Source organism: Oncorhynchus nerka, linkage group LG13 (genome assembly GCF_034236695.1).
Source record: "Oncorhynchus nerka isolate Pitt River linkage group LG13, Oner_Uvic_2.0, whole genome shotgun sequence".
Taxonomy (NCBI): Eukaryota; Metazoa; Chordata; class Actinopteri; order Salmoniformes; family Salmonidae; genus Oncorhynchus; species Oncorhynchus nerka.
In genome coordinates, this window is record NC_088408.1 from 73,054,995 (window position 1) to 73,073,545 (window position 18,551).

Here is an 18,551-nt window from a genome sequence, read left to right on the forward strand (position 1 = left end):
GTTAGGTTTAGGGTGGGATGGTTGAGCCAGGATGTGGAGATGAAGCTAGGGTGGGTTAGGGTTAGGGTTGAGCCGGGATGTGGAGATGAAGCTAGGGTGGGTTTAGGGTTAGGGTTGAGCCAGGATGTGGACATGAAGCTAGGGTGGGTTAGGGTTAGGGTTGAGCCATGTGGACATGAAGGCTAGGGTGGGTTAACGTTAGGGTTGAGCCGGGATGTGGACATGAAGCTAGGAAGCTAGGTGGGTTAGGGTTAGGGTTGAGCCAGGATGTGGAGATGAAGCTAGGGTGGGTTAGGGTTAGGGTTGAGCCGGGATGTGGAGATGAAGCTAGGGTGGGTTAGGGTTAGGGTTGAGCCGGCATGTGGACATGAAGCTAGGGTGGGTTAGGGTTAGGGTTGTGCCAGGATGTGGAGATGAAGCTAGGGTGGGTTAGGGTTAGGGTTGAGCCGGGATGTGGAGATGAAGCTAGGGTGGGTTAGGGTTAGGGTTGAGCCGGCATGTGGACATGAAGCTAGGGTGGGTTAGGGTTAAGTTTAGGGTTGAGCCAGGATGTGGACATGAAGCTAGGTGGGTTAGGGTTAGGGTTGAGCCAGGATGTGGACATGAAGCTAGGGTGGGTTAGGGTTAGGGTTGAGCCAGGATGTGGACATGAAGCTAGGGTGGAGTTAGGGTTAGGGTTGAGCCAGGATGTGGAGATGAAGCTAGGGTTGGTTAGGGTTAGGGTTGAGCAAGGATGTGGAGATGAAGCTAGGGTGGGTTAGGGTTAGGGTTGAGCCGGGATGTGGAGATGAAGCTAGGGTGGGTTAGGGTTAGGGTTGAGCCAGGATGTGGACATGAAGCTAGGGTGGGTTAGGGTTAGGGTTGAGCCAGGATGTGGAGATGAAGCTAGGGTGGGTTAGGGTTAGGGTTGAGCCGGGATGTGGAGATGAAGCTAGGGTGGGTTAGGGTTAGGGTTGAGCCGGCATGTGGACATGAAGCTAGGGTGGGTTAGGGTTAAGTTTAGGGTTGAGCCGGGATGTGGACATGAAGCTAGGGTGGGTTAGGGTTAGGGTTGAGCCGGCATGTGGACATGAAGCTAGGGTGGGTTAGGGTTAGGGTTGAGCCAGGATGTGGACATGAAGCTAGGGTGGGTTAGGGTTAGGGTTGAGCTGGGACATGAAGCTAGGGTGGGTTAGGGTTGAGCCGGATGTGGACATGAAGCTAGGGTGGGTTAGGGTTAGGGTTGAGCCGGATGTGGACATGAAGCTAGGGTGGGTTAGGGTTAGGTTGAGCCGGGATGTGGACATGAAGCTAGGGTGGGTTAGGGTTAGGGTTGAGTCGGCATGGATGTGGATGAAGCTAGGGTGGGTTAGGGTTAAGTTTAGGGTTGAGCCGGCATGTGGACATGAAGCTAGGGTGGGTTAGGGTTAAGTTAGGGTTGAGCCGGATGTGTGGACATGAGGCTAGGGTGGGTTAGCGTTAGGGTTGAGCCGGGATGTGGACATGAAGCTAGGGTGGGTTAGGGTTAGGGTTGAGCCGGCATGTGGACATGAAGCTAGGGTGGGTTAGGGTTAGGGTTGAGCCAGGATGTGGAGATGAAGCTAGGGTGGGTTAGGGTTAGGGTTGAGCCGGGATGTGGAGATGAAGCTAGGGTGGGTTAGGGTTAGGGTTGAGGAGCAGGATGTGGACATGAAGCTAGGGTGGGTTAGGGTTAGGGTTGTGCCAGGATGTGGAGATGAAGCTAGGGTGGATTAGGGTTAGGGTTGAGCCGGGATGTGGAGATGAAGCTAGGGTGGGTTAGGGTTAAGTTTAGGGTTGAGCCGGCATGTGGACATGAAGCTAGGGTGGGTTAGGGTTAAGTTTAGGGTTGAGCCGGGATGTGGACATGAAGCTAGGGTGGGTTAGGGTTAGGGTTGAGCCGGATGTGGACATGAAGCTAGGGTGGGTTAGGGTTAGGGTTGAGCCAGGATGTGGACATGAAGCTAGGGTGGGTTAGGGTTGGGTTGAGCCAGGATGTGGAGATGAAGCTAGGGTTGGTTAGGGTTAGGGTTGAGCCAGGATGTGGAGATGAAGCTAGGGTGGGTTAGGGTTAGGGTTGAGCCGGGATGTGGAGATGAAGCTAGGGTGGGTTAGGGTTAGGGTTGAGCCAGGATGTGGACATGAAGCTAGGGTGGGTTAGGGTTAGGGTTGTGCCAGGATGTGGAGATGAAGCTAGGGTGGATTAGGGTTAGGCTAGTTGAGCCAGGGATGTGGAGATGAAGCTAGGGTGGGTTAGGGTTAAGTTTAGGGTTGAGCCGGCATGTGGACATGAAGCTAGGGTGGGTTAGGTTAAGTTTAGGGTTGAGCCGGGATGTGGACATGAAGCTAGGGTGGGTTAGGGTTAGGGTTGAGCCGGCATGTGGACATGAAGCTAGGTGGGTTAGGGTTAGGGTTGAGCCAGGATGTGGACATGAAGCTAGGGTGGGTTAGGGTTAGGGTTGAGCCAGGATGTGGAGATGAAGCTAGGGTGGAGTGGTTAGGGTTAGGGTTGAGCCAGGATGTGGAGATGAAGCTAGGGTGGGTTAGGGTTAGGGTTGAGCCAGGATGTGGACATGAAGCTAGGTGGGTTAGGGTTAGGGTTGAGCCAGGATGTGGAGATGAAGCTAGGGTGGGTTAGGGTTAGGGTTGAGCCAGGATGTGGACATGAAGCTAGGGTGGGTTAGGGTTAGGGTTGAGCCAGGATGTGGACATGAAGCTAGGGTGGGTTAGGGTTAGGGTTGAGCCAGGATGTGGAGATGAAGCTAGGGTGGGTTAGGGTTAGGGTTGAGCCAGGATGTGGACATGAAGCTAGGGTGGGTTAGGGTTGGGTGGGTTGGAGATGAAGTTGGGGGTTAGGGTTGAGCCAGGATGTGGAGATGAAGCTAGGGTGGGTTAGGGTTAGGGTTGAGCCAGGATGTGGACATGAAGCTAGGGTGGGTTAGGGTTAGGGTTGAGCCAGGATGTGGAGATGAAGCTAGGGTGGGTTAGGGTTAGGGTTGAGCCAGGATGTGGACATGAAGCTAGGGTGGGTTAGGGTTAGGGTTGAGCCAGGATGTGGACATGAAGCTAGGGTGGGTTAGGGTTAGGGTTGAGCCAGGATGTGGAGATGAAGCTAGGGTGGGTTAGGGTTAGGGTTGAGCCAGGATGTGGACATGAAGCTAGGGTGGGTTAGGGTTAGGGTTGAGCCAGGATGTGGAGATGAAGCTAGGGTGGGTTAGGGTTAGGTTAGGGTTGAGCCGGCATGTGGACATGAAGCTAGGGTGGTTAGGGTTAAGTTTAGGGTTGAGCCAGGATGTGGACATGAAGCTAGGGTGGGTTAGGGTTAGGGTTGAGCCGGATGTGGACATGAAGCTAGGTGGGTTAGGGTTAGGAGTTGAGCCAGGATGTGGACATGAAGCTAGGGTGGGTTAGGGGGTTGAGCCAGGATGTGGAGATGAAGCTAGGGTGGGTTAGGGTTAGGAGCATGTGGAGATGAAGCTAGGGTGGGTTAGGGTTAGGGTTGAGGGATGTGGAGATGAAGCTTGGGTTAGGGGGTTGAGCCGGATGTGGACATGAAGCTAGGGTGGGTTAGGGTTAGGGTTGAGCCAGGATGTGGAGATGAAGCTAGGGTGGGTTAGGGTTAGGGTTGAGCCAGGATGTGGAGATGAAGCTAGGGTGGGTTAGGGTTAGGGTTGAGCCGGGATGTGGACATGAAGCTAGGGTGGGTTAGGGGGTTAGGGTTGAGCCAGGATGTGGACATGAAGCTAGGGTGGGTTAGGGTTAGGGTTGAGCCAGGATGTGGACATGAAGCTAGGGTGGGTTAGGGTTAGGGTTGAGCCGGCATGTGGACATGAAGCTAGGGTGGGTTAGGGTTAGGGTTGAGCCGGATGTGGACATGAAGCTAGGGTGGGTTAGGGTTAGGGTTGGAGGGGATGTTGAAGCTAGGGTGGGTTAGGGTTGGGTTGAGCCGGCATGTGGACATGAAGCTAGGGTGGGTTAGGGTTAGGGTTGAGGGTGGGTTAGGGTTAGGGTTGAGCCGGATGTGGACATGAAGCTAGGGTGGGTTAGGGTTAAGTTTAGGGTTGAGCCGGATGTGGACATGAAGCTAGGGTGGGTTAGGGTTTAGGGTTGAGCCAGGATGTGGACATGAAGCTAGGGTGGGTTAGGTTAGGGTTGAGCCGGGATGTGGACATGAAGCTAGGGTGGGTTAGGGTTAGGGTTGAGCCAGGATGTGGAGATGAAGCTAGGGTGGGTTAGGGTTAGGGTTGAGCCAGGATGTGGAGATGAAGCTAGGGTGGGTTAGGGTTAGGGTTGAGCCGGATGTGGAGATGAAGCTAGGGTGGGTTAGGGTTAGGGTTGAGCCAGGATGTGGACATGAAGCTAGGGTGGGTTAGGGTTAGGGTTGAGCCAGGATGTGGAGATGAAGCTAGGGTGGATTAGGGTTAGGGTTGAGCCGGGATGTGGAGATGAAGCTAGGGTGGGTTAGGGTTAAGTTTAGGGTTGAGCCGGCATGTGGACATGAAGCTAGGGTGGGTTAGGGTTAAGTTTAGGGTTGAGCCGGGATGTGGACATGAAGCTAGGGTGGGTTAGGGTTAGGGTTGAGCCGGCATGTGGACATGAAGCTAGGGTGGGTTAGGGTTAGGGTTGAGCCAGGATGTGGACATGAAGCTAGGGTGGGTTAGGGTTGGGTTGAGCCAGGATGTGGAGATGAAGCTAGGGTTGGTTAGGGTTAGGGTTGAGCCAGGATGTGGAGATGAAGCTAGGGTGGGTTAGGGTTAGGGTTGAGCCGGGATGTGGAGATGAAGCTAGGGTGGGTTAGGGTTAGGGTTGAGCCGGCATGTGGACATGAAGCTAGGGTGGGTTAGGGTTAGGGTTGTGCCAGGATGTGGAGATGAAGCTAGGGTGGATTAGGGTTAGGGTTGAGCCGGGATGTGGAGATGAAGCTAGGGTGGGTTAGGGTTAAGTTTAGGGTTGAGCCGGCATGTGGACATGAAGCTAGGGTGGGTTAGGGTTAGGGTTGAGCCGGGATGTGGACATGAAGCTAGGGTGGGTTAGGGTTAGGGTTGAGCCGGCATGTGGACATGAAGCTAGGGTGGGTTAGGGTTAGGGTTGAGCCAGGATGTGGACATGAAGCTAGGGTGGGTTAGGGTTGGGTTGAGCCAGGATGTGGAGATGAAGCTAGGGTTGGTTAGGGTTAGGGTTGAGCCAGGATGTGGAGATGAAGCTAGGGTGGGTTAGGGTTAGGGTTGAGCCAGGATGTGGACATGAAGCTAGGGTGGGTTAGGGTTAGGGTTGAGCCAGGATGTGGAGATGAAGCTAGGGTGGGTTAGGGTTAGGGTTGAGCCAGGATGTGGACATGAAGCTAGGGTGGGTTAGGGTTAGGGTTGAGCCAGGATGTGGACATGAAGCTAGGGTGGGTTAGGGTTAGGGTTGAGCCAGGATGTGGAGATGAAGCTAGGGTGGGTTAGGGTTAGGGTTGAGCCAGGATGTGGACATGAAGCTAGGGTGGGTTAGGGTTGAGCCAGGATGTGGAGATGAAGCTAGGGTGGGTTAGGGTTAGGGTTGAGCCAGGATGTGGAGATGAAGCTAGGGTGGGTTAGGGTTAGGGTTGAGCCAGGATGTGGACATGAAGCTAGGGTGGGTTAGGGTTAGGGTTGAGCCAGGATGTGGAGATGAAGCTAGGGTGGGTTAGGGTTAGGGTTGAGCCAGGATGTGGAGATGAAGCTAGGGTGGGTTAGGGTTAGGGTTGAGCCAGGATGTGGACATGAAGCTAGGGTGGGTTAGGGTTAGGGTTGAGCCGGATGTGGAGATGAAGCTAGGGTGGGTTAGGGTTAGGGTTGAGCCAGGATGTGGACATGAAGCTAGGGTGGGTTAGGGTTAGGGTTGAACCAGGATGTGGAGATGAAGCTAGGGTGGATTAGGGTTAGGGTTGAGCCGGGATGTGGAGATGAAGCTAGGGTGGGTTAGGGTTAAGTTTAGGGTTGAGCCGGCATGTGGACATGAAGCTAGGGTGGGTTAGGGTTAAGTTTAGGGTTGAGCCGGGATGTGGACATGAAGCTAGGGTGGGTTAGGGTTAGGGTTGAGCCGGCATGTGGACATGAAGCTAGGGTGGGTTAGGGTTAGGGTTGAGCCAGGATGTGGACATGAAGCTAGGGTGGGTTAGGGTTGGGTTGAGCCAGGATGTGGAGATGAAGCTAGGGTTGGTTAGGGTTAGGGTTGAGCCAGGATGTGGAGATGAAGCTAGGGTGGGTTAGGGTTAGGGTTGAGCCGGGATGTGGAGATGAAGCTAGGGTGGGTTAGGGTTAGGGTTGAGGGCATGTGGACATGAAGCTAGGGTGGGTTAGGGTTAGGGTTGTGCCAGGATGTGGAGATGAAGCTAGGGTGGATTAGGGTTAGGGTTGAGCCGGGATGTGGAGATGAAGCTAGGGTGGGTTAGGGTTAAGTTTAGGGTTGAGCCATGGGACATGTGGACATGAAGCTAGGGTGGGTTAGGGTTAAGTTTAGGGTTGAGCCGGGATGTGGACATGAAGCTAGGGTGGGTTAGGGTTAGGGTTGAGCCAGGATGTGGACATGAAGCTAGGGTGGGTTAGGGTTAGGGTTGAGCCAGGATGTGGACATGAAGCTAGGGTGGGTTAGGGTTGGGTTGAGCCAGGATGTGGAGATGAAGCTAGGGTTGGTTAGGGTTAGGGTTGAGCCAGGATGTGGAGATGAAGCTAGGGTGGGTTAGGGTTAGGGTTGAGCCAGGATGTGGACATGAAGCTAGGGTGGGTTAGGGTTAGGGTTGAGCCAGGATGTGGAGATGAAGCTAGGGTGGGTTAGGGTTAGGGTTGAGCCAGGATGTGGACATGAAGCTAGGGTGGGTTAGGGTTAGGGTTGAGCCAGGATGTGGACATGAAGCTAGGGTGGGTTAGGGTTAGGGTGAGCCGGGATGTGGAGATGAAGCTAGGGTGGGTTAGGGTTAGGGTTGAGCCAGGATGTGGACATGAAGCTAGGGTGGGTTAGGGTTAGGGTTGAGCCAGGATGTGGAGATGAAGCTAGGGTGGGTTAGGGTTAGGGTTGAGCCAGGATGTGGAGATGAAGCTAGGGTGGGTTAGGGTTAGGGTTGAGCCAGGATGTGGACATGAAGCTAGGGTGGGTTAGGTTAGGGTTGAGCCAGGATGTGGAGATGAAGCTAGGTGGGTTAGGGTTAGGGTTGAGCCAGGATGTGGACATGAAGCTAGGGTGGGTTAGGGTTAGGGTTGAGCCAGGATGTGGAGATGAAGCTAGGGTGGGTTAGGGTTAGGGTTGAGCCAGGATGTGGACATGAAGCTAGGGTGGGTTAGGGTTAGGGTTGAGCCAGGATGTGGACATGAAGCTAGGGTGGGTTAGGGTTAGGGTTGAGCCGGGATGTGGAGATGAAGCTAGGGTGGGTTAGGGTTAGGGTTGAGCCAGGATGTGGACATGAAGCTAGGGTGGGTTAGGGTTAGGGTTGAACCAGGATGTGGAGATGAAGCTAGGTGGATTAGGATTAGGGTTGAGCCGGGATGTGGAGATGAAGCTAGGGTGGGTTAGGGTTAAGTTTAGGGTTGAGCCGGCATGTGGACATGAAGCTAGGGTGGGTTAGGGTTAAGTTTAGGGTTGAGCCGGGATGTGGACATGAAGCTAGGGTGGGTTAGGGTTAGGGTTGAGCCGGCATGTGGACATGAAGCTAGGGTGGGTTAGGGTTAGGGTTGAGCCAGGATGTGGACATGAAGCTAGGGTGGGTTAGGGTTGGGTTGAGCCAGGATGTGGAGATGAAGCTAGGGTGGATTAGGGTTAGGGTTGAGCCGGGATGTGGAGATGAAGCTAGGGTGGGTTAGGGTTAAGTTTAGGGTTGAGCCGGGATGTGGACATGAAGCTAGGGTGGGTTAGGGTTAAGTTTAGGGTTGAGCTAGGGGATGTGGACATGAAGCTAGGGTGGGTTAGGGTTAGGGTTGAGCCGGCATGTGGACATGAAGCTAGGGTGGGTTAGGGTTAGGGTTGAGCCAGGATGTGGACATGAAGCTAGGGTGGGTTAGGGTTGGGTTGAGCCAGGATGTGGAGATGAAGCTAGGGTTGGTTAGGGTTAGGGATGTGAGCCAGGATGTGGAGATGAAGCTAGGTGGGTTAGGGTTAGGGTTGAGCCAGGATGTGGACATGAAGCTAGGGTGGGTTAGGGTTAGGGTTGAGCCAGGATGTGGAGATGAAGCTAGGGTGGGTTAGGGTTAGGGTTGAGCCAGGATGTGGACATGAAGCTAGGGTGGGTTAGGGTTAGGGTTGAGCCAGGATGTGGACATGAAGCTAGGGTGGGTTAGGGTTAGGGTTGAGCCAGGATGTGGAGATGAAGCTAGGGTGGGTTAGGGTTAGGGTTGAGCCAGGATGTGGACATGAAGCTAGGGTGGGTTAGGGTTAGGGTTGAGCCAGGATGTGGAGATGAAGCTAGGGTGGGTTAGGGTTAGGGTTGAGCCAGGATGTGGAGATGAAGCTAGGGTGGGTTAGGGTTAGGGTTGAGCCAGGATGTGGACATGAAGCTAGGGTGGGTTAGGGTTAGGGTTGAGCCAGGATGTGGAGATGAAGCTAGGGTGGGTTAGGGTTAGGGTTGAGCCAGGATGTGGACATGAAGCTAGGGTGGGTTAGGGTTAGGGTTGAGCCAGGATGTGGAGATGAAGCTAGGGTGGGTTAGGGTTAGGGTTGAGCCAGGATGTGGACATGAAGCTAGGGTGGGTTAGGGTTAGGGTTGAGCCAGGATGTGGACATGAAGCTAGGGTGGGTTAGGGTTAGGGTTGAGCCGGGATGTGGAGATGAAGCTAGGGTGGGTTAGGGTTAGGGTTGAGCCAGGATGTGGACATGAAGCTAGGGTGGGTTAGGGTTAGGGTGAACCAGGATGTGGAGATGAAGCTAGGGTGGATTAGGGTTAGGGTTGAGCCGGGATGTGGAGATGAAGCTAGGGTGGGTTAGGGTTAAGTTTAGGGTTGAGCCGGCATGTGGACATGAAGCTAGGGTGGGTTAGGGTTAAGTTTAGGGTTGAGCCGGGATGTGGACATGAAGCTAGGGTGGGTTAGGGTTAGGGTTGAGCCGGCATGTGGACATGAAGCTAGGGTGGGTTAGGGTTAGGGTTGAGCCAGGATGTGGACATGAAGCTAGGGTGGGTTAGGGTTGGGTTGAGCCAGGATGTGGAGATGAAGCTAGGGTTGGTTAGGGTTAGGGTTGAGCCAGGATGTGGAGATGAAGCTAGGGTGGGTTAGGGTTAGGGTTGAGCCGGGATGTGGAGATGAAGCTAGGGTGGGTTAGGGTTAGGGTTGAGCCAGCATGTGGACATGAAGCTAGGGTGGGTTAGGGTTAGGGTTGTGCCAGGATGTGGAGATGAAGCTAGGGTTAGGATTAGGGTTAGGGTTGAGCCGGATGTGGAGATGAAGCTAGGGTGGGTTAGGGTTAAGTTTAGGGTTGAGCCGGGATGTGGACATGAAGCTAGGGTGGGTTAGGGTTTAGGGTTGAGCCAGGATGTGGACATGAAGCTAGGGTGGGTTAGGGTTAGGGTTGAGCCAGGATGTGGAGATGAAGCTAGGGTGGGTTAGGGTTAGGGTTGAGCCAGGATGTGGACATGAAGCTAGGGTGGGTTAGGGTTAGGGTTGAGCCAGGATGTGGAGATGAAGCTAGGGTGGGTTAGGGTTAGGGTTGAGCCAGGATGTGGACATGAAGCTAGGGTGGGTTAGGGTTAGGGTTGTGCCAGGATGTGGAGATGAAGCTAGGGTGGATTAGGGTTAGGGTTGAGCCGGGATGTGGAGATGAAGCTAGGGTGGGTTAGGGTTAAGTTTAGGGTTGAGCCAGGCATGTGGACATGAAGCTAGGGTGGGTTAGGGTTAAGTTTAGGGTTGAGCCGGGATGTGGACATGAAGCTAGGGTGGGTTAGGGTTAGGGTTGAGCCGGATGTGGACATGAAGCTAGGGTGGGTTAGGGTTAGGGTTGAGCCAGGATGTGGACATGAAGCTAGGGTGGGTTAGGGTTGGGTTGAGCCAGGATGTGGAGATGAAGCTAGGGTTGGTTAGGGTTAGGGTTGAGCCAGGATGTGGAGATGAAGCTAGGGTGGGTTAGGGTTAGGGTTGAGCCAGGATGTGGACATGAAGCTAGGGTGGGTTAGGGTTAGGGTTGAGCCAGGATGTGGAGATGAAGCTAGGGTGGGTTAGGGTTAGGGTTGAGCCAGGATGTGGACATGAAGCTAGGGTGGGTTAGGGTTAGGGTTGAGCCAGGATGTGGACATGAAGCTAGGGTGGGTTAGGGTTAGGGTTGAGCCGGATGTGGAGATGAAGCTAGGGTGGGTTAGGGTTAGGGTTGAGCCAGGATGTGGACATGAAGCTAGGGTGGGTTAGGGTTGAGCCAGGATGTGGAGATGAAGCTAGGGTGGGTTAGGGTTAGGGTTGAGCCAGGATGTGGAGATGAAGCTAGGGTGGGTTAGGGTTAGGGTTGAGCCAGGATGTGGACATGAAGCTAGGGTGGGTTAGGGTTAGGGTTGAGCCAGGATGTGGAGATGAAGCTAGGGTGGGTTAGGGTTAGGGTTGAGCCAGGATGTGGACATGAAGCTAGGGTGGGTTAGGGTTAGGGTTGAGCCAGGATGTGGACATGAAGCTAGGGTGGGTTAGGGTTAGGGTTGAGCCGGGATGTGGAGATGAAGCTAGGGTGGGTTAGGGTTAGGGTTGAGCCAGGATGTGGACATGAAGCTAGGGTGGGTTAGGGTTAGGGTTGAACCAGGATGTGGAGATGAAGCTAGGGTGGGTTAGGGTTAGGGTTGTGCCAGGATGTGGAGATGAAGCTAGGGTGGGTTAGGGTTAAGTTTAGGGTTGAGCCGGCATGTGGACATGAAGCTAGGGTGGGTTAGGGTTAAGTTTAGGGTTGAGCCGGGATGTGGACATGAAGCTAGGGTGGGTTAGGGTTAGGGTTGAGCCGGCATGTGGACATGAAGCTAGGGTGGGTTAGGGTTAGGGTTGAGCCAGGATGTGGACATGAAGCTAGGGTGGGTTAGGGTTGGGTTGAGCCAGGATGTGGAGATGAAGCTAGGGTTGGTTAGGGTTAGGGTTGAGCCAGGATGTGGAGATGAAGCTAGGGTGGGTTAGGGTTAGGGTTGAGCCGGGATGTGGAGATGAAGCTAGGGTGGGTTAGGGTTAGGGTTGAGCCGGCATGTGGACATGAAGCTAGGGTGGGGCCAGATGGGGGAGTTAGGGTTAGGGTTGTGCCAGGATGTGGAGATGAAGCTAGGGTGGATTAGGGTTAGGGTTGAGCCGGGATGTGGAGATGAAGCTAGGGTGGGTTAGGGTTAAGTTTAGGGTTGAGCCGGCATGTGGACATGAAGCTAGGGTGGGTTAGGGTTAAGTTTAGGGTTGAGCCGGGATGTGGACATGAAGCTAGGGTGGGTTAGGGTTAGGGTTGAGCCGGCATGTGGACATGAAGCTAGGGTGGGTTAGGGTTAGGGTTGAGCCAGGATGTGGACATGAAGCTAGGGTGGGTTAGGGTTGGGTTGAGCCAGGATGTGGAGATGAAGCTAGGGTTGGTTAGGGTTGGGGTTGAGCCAGGATGTGGAGATGAAGCTAGGGTGGGTTAGGGTTAGGGTTGAGCCAGGATGTGGACATGAAGCTAGGGTGGGTTAGGGTTAGGGTTGAGCCAGGATGTGGAGATGAAGCTAGGGTGGGTTAGGGTTAGGGTTGAGCCAGGATGTGGACATGAAGCTAGGGTGGGTTAGGGTTAGGGTTGAGCCAGGATGTGGACATGAAGCTAGGGTGGGTTAGGGTTAGGGTTGAGCCGGGATGTGGAGATGAAGCTAGGGTGGGTTAGGGTTAGGGTTGAGCCAGGATGTGGACATGAAGCTAGGGTGGGTTAGGGTTAGGGTTGAGCCAGGATGTGGAGATGAAGCTAGGGTGGGTTAGGGTTAGGGTTGAGCCAGGATGTGGAGATGAAGCTAGGGTGGGTTAGGGTTAGGGTTGAGCCAGGATGTGGACATGAAGCTAGGGTGGGTTAGGGTTAGGGTTGAGCCAGGATGTGGAGATGAAGCTAGGGTGGGTTAGGGTTAGGGTTGAGCCAGGATGTGGACATGAAGCTAGGGTGGGTTAGGGTTAGGGTTGAGCCAGGATGTGGACATGAAGCTAGGGTGGGTTAGGGTTAGGGTTGAGCCAGGATGTGGACATGAAGCTAGGGTGGGTTAGGGTTAGGGTTGAGCCGGGATGTGGAGATGAAGCTAGGGTGGGTTAGGGTTAGGGTTGAGCCAGGATGTGGACATGAAGCTAGGGTGGGTTAGGGTTAGGGTTGAACCAGGATGTGGAGATGAAGCTAGGGTGGATTAGGGTTAGGGTTGAGCCGGGATGTGGAGATGAAGCTAGGGTGGGTTAGGGTTAAGTTTAGGGTTGAGCCGGCATGTGGACATGAAGCTAGGGTGGGTTAGGGTTAAGTTTAGGGTTGAGCCGGGATGTGGACATGAAGCTAGGGTGGGTTAGGGTTAGGGTTGAGCCGGCATGTGGACATGAAGCTAGGGTGGGTTAGGGTTAGGGTTGAGCCAGGATGTGGACATGAAGCTAGGGTGGGTTAGGGTTGGGTTGAGCCAGGATGTGGAGATGAAGCTAGGGTTGGTTAGGGTTAGGGTTGAGCCAGGATGTGGAGATGAAGCTAGGGTGGGTTAGGGTTAGGGTTGAGCCGGGATGTGGAGATGAAGCTAGGGTGGGTTAGGGTTAGGGTTGAGCCGGCATGTGGACATGAAGCTAGGGTGGGTTAGGGTTAGGGTTGTGCCAGGATGTGGAGATGAAGCTAGGGTGGATTAGGGTTAGGGTTGAGCCGGGATGTGGAGATGAAGCTAGGGTGGGTTAGGGTTAAGTTTAGGGTTGAGCCGGCATGTGGACATGAAGCTAGGGTGGGTTAGGGTTAAGTTTAGGGTTGAGCCGGGATGTGGACATGAAGCTAGGGTGGGTTAGGGTTAGGGTTGAGCCGGCATGTGGACATGAAGCTAGGGTGGGTTAGGGTTGGGTTGAGCCAGGATGTGGAGATGAAGCTAGGGTTGGTTAGGGTTAGGGTTGAGCCAGGATGTGGAGATGAAGCTAGGGTGGGTTAGGGTTAGGGTTGAGCCAGGATGTGGACATGAAGCTAGGGTGGGTTAGGGTTAGGGTTGAGCCAGGATGTGGAGATGAAGCTAGGGTGGGTTAGGGTTAGGGTTGAGCCAGGATGTGGACATGAAGCTAGGGTGGGTTAGGGTTAGGGTTGAGCCAGGATGTGGACATGAAGCTAGGGTGGGTTAGGGTTAGGGTTGAGCCGGGATGTGGAGATGAAGCTAGGGTGGGTTAGGGTTAGGGTTGAGCCAGGATGTGGACATGAAGCTAGGGTGGGTTAGGGTTAGGGTTGAGCCAGGATGTGGAGATGAAGCTAGGGTGGGTTAGGGTTAGGGTTGAGCCAGGATGTGGACATGAAGCTAGGGTGGGTTAGGGTTAGGGTTGAGCCAGGATGTGGAGATGAAGCTAGGGTGGGTTAGGGTTAGGGTTGAGCCAGGATGTGGACATGAAGCTAGGGTGGGTTAGGGTTAGGGTTGAGCCAGGATGTGGACATGAAGCTAGGGTGGGTTAGGGTTAGGGTTGAGCCGGGATGTGGAGATGAAGCTAGGGTGGGTTAGGGTTAGGGTTGAGCCAGGATGTGGACATGAAGCTAGGGTGGGTTAGGGTTAGGGTTGAGCCAGGATGTGGGTTATGTGGAGATGAAGCTAGGGTGGGTTAGGGTTAGGGTTAGGCTTGAGCCAGGATGTGGAGATGAAGCTAGGGTGGGTTAGGGTTAGGGTTGAGCCAGGATGTGGAGATGAAGCTAGGGTGGGTTAGGGTTAGGGTTGAGCCGGGATGTGGACATGAAGCTAGGGTGGGTTAGGGTTGGGTTGAGCCAGGATGTGGAGATGAAGCTAGGGTGGGTTAGGGTTAGGGTTGAGCCAGGATGTGGAGATGAAGCTAGGATGGATTAGGGTTAGGGTTGAGCCAGGATGTGGACATGAAGCTAGGGTGGGTTAGGGTTAGGGTTGAGCCAGGATGTGGAGATGAAGCTAGGGTGGGTTAGGGTTAGGGTTGAGCCAGGATGTGGAGATGAAGCTAGGGTGGGTTAGGGTTAGGGTTAGGCTTGAGCCAGGATGTGGAGATGAACCTAGGGTGGGTTAGGGTTAGGGTTGAGCCGGGATGTGGAGATGAAGCTAGGGTGGGTTAGGGTTAGGGTTGAGCCGGGATGTGGAGATGAAGCTAGGATGGGTTAGGGTTAGGGTCGAGCCAGGATGTGGACATGAAGCTAGGGTGGGTTAGGGTTAGGGTTGAGCCAGGATGTGGAGATGAAGCTAGGGTGGCTTAGGGTTAGGGTTGAGCCAGGATGTGGACATGAAGCTAGGGTGGGTTAGGGTTAGGGTTGAGCCAGGATGTGGACATGAAGCTAGGGTGGGTTAGGGTTAGGGTTGAGCCGGGATGTGGAGATGAAGCTAGGGTGGGTTAGGGTTAGGGTTGAGCCAGGATGTGGAGATGAAGCTAGGGTGGGTTAGGGTTAGGGTTGAGCCAGGATGTGGAGATGAAGCTAGGGTGGGTTAGGGTTAGGATTGAGCCGGGATGTGGAGATGAAGCTAGGGTGGGTTAGGGTTAGGGTTGAGCCGGGATGTGGACATGAAGCTAGGGCTGGTTAGGGTTGGGTTGAGCCAGGATGTGGACATGAAGCTAGGGTGGGTTAGGGTTAGGGTTGAGCCAGGATGTGGAGATGAAGCTAGGATGGATTAGGTTTAGGGTTGAGCCAGGATGTGGACATGAAGCTAGGGTGGGTTAGGGTTAGGGTTGAGCCAGGATGTGGAGATGAAGCTAGTTGTGGGTTAGGGTTAGGGTTGAGCCAGGATGTGGAGATGAAGCTAGGGTGGGTTATGGTTAGGGTTAGGCTTGAGCCAGGATGTGGAGATGAAGCTAGGGTGGGTTATGGTTAGGATTGAGCCAGGATGTGGAGATGAAGCTAGGGTGGGTTAGGGTTAGGGTTGAGCCAGGATGTGGAGATGAAGCTAGGGTGGGTTAGGGTTAGGGTTAGGCTTGAGCCAGGATGTGGAGATGAAGCTAGGGTGGGTTAGGGTTAGGGTTGAGCCAGGATGTGGAGATGAAGCTAGGGTGGGTTAGGGTTAGGGTTGAGCCGGGATGTGGAGATGAAGCTAGGGTGGGTTAGGGTTAGGGTTGAGCCGGGATGTGGACATGAAGCTAGGGTGGGTTAGGGTTGGGTTGAGACAGGATTTGGAGATGAAGCTAGGGTGGGTTAGGGTTAGGGTTGAGCCAGGATGTGGAGATGAAGCTAGGATGGATTAGGGTTAGGGTTGAGCCGGGATGTGGAGATGAAGCTAGGGTGGGTTAGGGTTAGGGTTGAGCCAGGATGTGGACATGAAGCTAGGGTGGGTTAGGGTTAGGGTTGAGCCGGGGCGTGGAGATTAAGCTAGGGTGGGTTAGGGTTAGGGTTGAGCCAGGATGTGGACATGAAGCTAGGGTGGGTTAGGGTTAGGGTTGAGCCAGGATGTGGAGATGAAGCTAGCGTGGGTTAGGGTTAGGGTTGAGCCGGGGCGTGGAGATTAAGCTAGGGTGGGTTAGGGTTAGGGTTGAGCCGGGGGTGTGGAGATGAAGCTAGGGTGGGTTAGGGTTAGGGTTGAGCCGGGATGTGGAGATGAAGCTAGGGTGGGTTAGGGTTAGGGTTGAGCCAGGGTGTAGAGATGAAGCTAGGGTGGGTTAGGGTTAGGGTTGAGCCGGGATGTGGAGATGAAGCTAGGGTGGGTTAGGGTTAAGTTTAGGGTTAAGTTTAGGGTTGAGCCGGGGTGTGGACCTGAAGCTAGGGTGGGTTAGGGTTAGGGTTGAGCCGGCATGTGGACATGAAGCTAGGGTGGGTTAGGGTTGAGCCGGGATGTGGACATGAAGCTAGGGTGGGTTAGGGTTAGGGTTGAGCCGGCATGTGGACATCACAGTACAGTACTGTACCTTTCTGCGTTGTGTTCTGGTGATGTGTAGGTGGAAGACAAGTCTCTGGACACAATTCTGCTGGTTGTCTGACATGAAGCTTGGGTGGGTTAAGGTTAGGGTTGAGCCGGGGTGTGGACATAAATTTAGGGTAAGGAGTAGGGTCAGGATTAGGGTTATGGCTAGGGTTAGGGTTCAACTGCGGTGTGGACATGAATCTAGGGTTTGGTCAAATTGATTAGAAAATTCACAGATGTTGGTGTGATGTATCACTAAAAACATTCAAACAAGTAGGCCATATTACTTTTTCTATTATTCATGGCATTGGTAGGGTAACTTTTAATATCATTGGGATGTTTTATGAACACTGATGCATATAGTGATCGTCTTTGATATCACTGCACAGTCCTTCAATTAAATGCATTGTATGCGTTCGTTTGAAAGGTTTTGGAGCTCTACGCCAACCAGGTTTCCAGCCTTAAAGGTCTTAGCAGCCAGCCTCTACCCTGCCTTCAGCATCTGGGTCTGGGCTGCAACAGGCTGGGTTCCCCCGCAGACATCCAGTACCTCACTGGAACTCTATGGTAAGTGCTCACACACAGGGCAAGTGACAAGCAGTACAAGTTCAATACTCATCTGCACTTGCTCACAATCACCAGCAGGTGACAACAGACTCTACCAATAATAGGTAGTGACATTACATTCCTTAGCAGTCATATGTATAATAATAACTTTCATTGTATAGCGCTTTTCAATTCAAGTAAGAAAGTTATGCACATCATAAAATAATAAAATAAAAGTTCCAACAAAAGTAACCTTTGCGGGTGAAACAGAGGATCTTAGTCAGTTGTACAACTGAATGAATTCAACTGAAATGTGTCTTCCACATTTAACCCAACCCCTCTGAATCGGAGAGACGCCCAGGGAACAGTGTGTTAACAGCCTTGCTCAGAACGACAGATTTGTACGTTTTGGTTACTGGTCCAACGCTGTACCCGAAACCTACCTGCCGCCCATCTATTAGGGCCACAACATATTATAGTTACTAAAATAATATTTTCATAAAAAATATGAACTAGCTATCATGTATATTTATTTAGTTGCTATACCATCTAGTCCCAATATGAGAAACATACTTTTTTTTTTTTACCATGGCTGTTCAGGTTGTTTTGATTGGTCAATCAAACATTGTTATAAGTGATGAAAAGGGAGATCCCATACATACAGAGGCAGTTCCACAGCTTCCTCTCACCAGCTGTCAGCTCAGCCCTTGCATGCTGTCTCCCTCTTCAGGCCACAGCTGGTATCTCTGGACCTGAGCTGGTCTGGCTTCAAAGGACAGCGGGCCCTAGTGGATGCCCTGGTCACCCTGCCTTGCCTGAGGACCTTGGTGCTGGAGGGCAACCCCCTTACCTTCACCCCTTCCTACCCAGGCTTCATCCTGGACAGTCTCCCGAGGCTGTTCTACCTGGACGCCACACGGGTTACACCGGATGATCACCATCGCTTTGAAGGCCTGGCCAAGATGAAAGGTTAAGCTATCAATCACCACACTATCACCATTGTCTTACATTATATAGTGTGACTACTACGTCTGCGCTGATCGGTTGAGGGATGAGCGTTGTGTAGTAGTGACTCCACCTGACCTAACAATGCGCTAATCAAACAAGATTGTTATTTTTTATTTTTTTTATTTCACCTTTATTTAACCAGGTATGGCTGTTGAGAACAAGTTCTCCTTTACAACTGCGACCTGGCAGTTGTAAATGATAGTTGATCTGATTGGACATCGGATTCGCCAGGCATGAATCAGCACCCCTTACCTGTTCAATGATGTGGACACATAGTGTATTTTCATATTGAAGGAGCCTGCCTTACAGTGATTCTTGAAAGAGCATTCTACTCACTATACCGGTTATTATCTTCCTCTTTATCTTAGCATTTCCCAGCAGTTGCTTGTGTTCTCATCACTCTGTTAGGCCTGTGCATTTCATCATCAATGAGAGCCAAGTACCCTAGCCAGAAAATCTAGAAAACTAGATTCATCCGATCACATACAGTGCCTTCAGAAAGTATGCATACCGCTTTACTTATTTGACATTTTGTTGTGTTACAGCCTGAATTCAAAAGAGATTACAGCCTGAGTTTAAATAGATTTTTTTCTCACCCATCTACACACAATAACACATTATGACAAAGTGAAAACAGGGTTTTAGAAATGTTTGAAAATGAAATAAAGAAATGTCTCATTTACATTAGTATTCACACCCCCGAATCAAGACATGTTAGTCAATACATGTTAGTCTTCTTGGGTCCCAAAGAGATTTGAACAACTGGACTGTACAATATTCGCACATTATTCTAAAGAAAAATATTCAAGTTCTGTCAAGTTGGTTGTTGATCATTGCTTGACAGCCATTTTCAAGTCTTGCCGTAGAGTTTCAAGCTGATTTAAGTCAAAACTGCAACTAGGCCACTCAGGAACATTCAATATCATCTTGGTAAGCAACTCCAGTGTTTATTTGGCCTTGTGTTTTAGTTTATTGTCTTGCTGGAAGGTGAATTTGTCTCCCAGTGTCTGTTGGAAAGCAGACTGAACCAGGTTTTCCTCTAGGA

The 18,551-nt window shown here is 52.5% G+C and overlaps 1 protein-coding gene across 1 annotated transcript in view; it reads left to right on the plus strand.

The window, feature by feature from the left end:
• LOC115140678 (leucine-rich repeat-containing protein 43) overlaps positions 1–18,551 on the plus strand; it is a 59,594-nt gene that overhangs the window by 27,747 nt on the left and 13,296 nt on the right. Inside the window, exons 4-5 of the mRNA XM_065026999.1 lie at positions 16,380–16,519; positions 17,229–17,467. Of these exons, the coding sequence (XP_064883071.1) occupies positions 16,380–16,519; positions 17,229–17,467 (379 nt within the window). The remainder of the gene's footprint in view (positions 1–16,379; positions 16,520–17,228; positions 17,468–18,551) is intronic.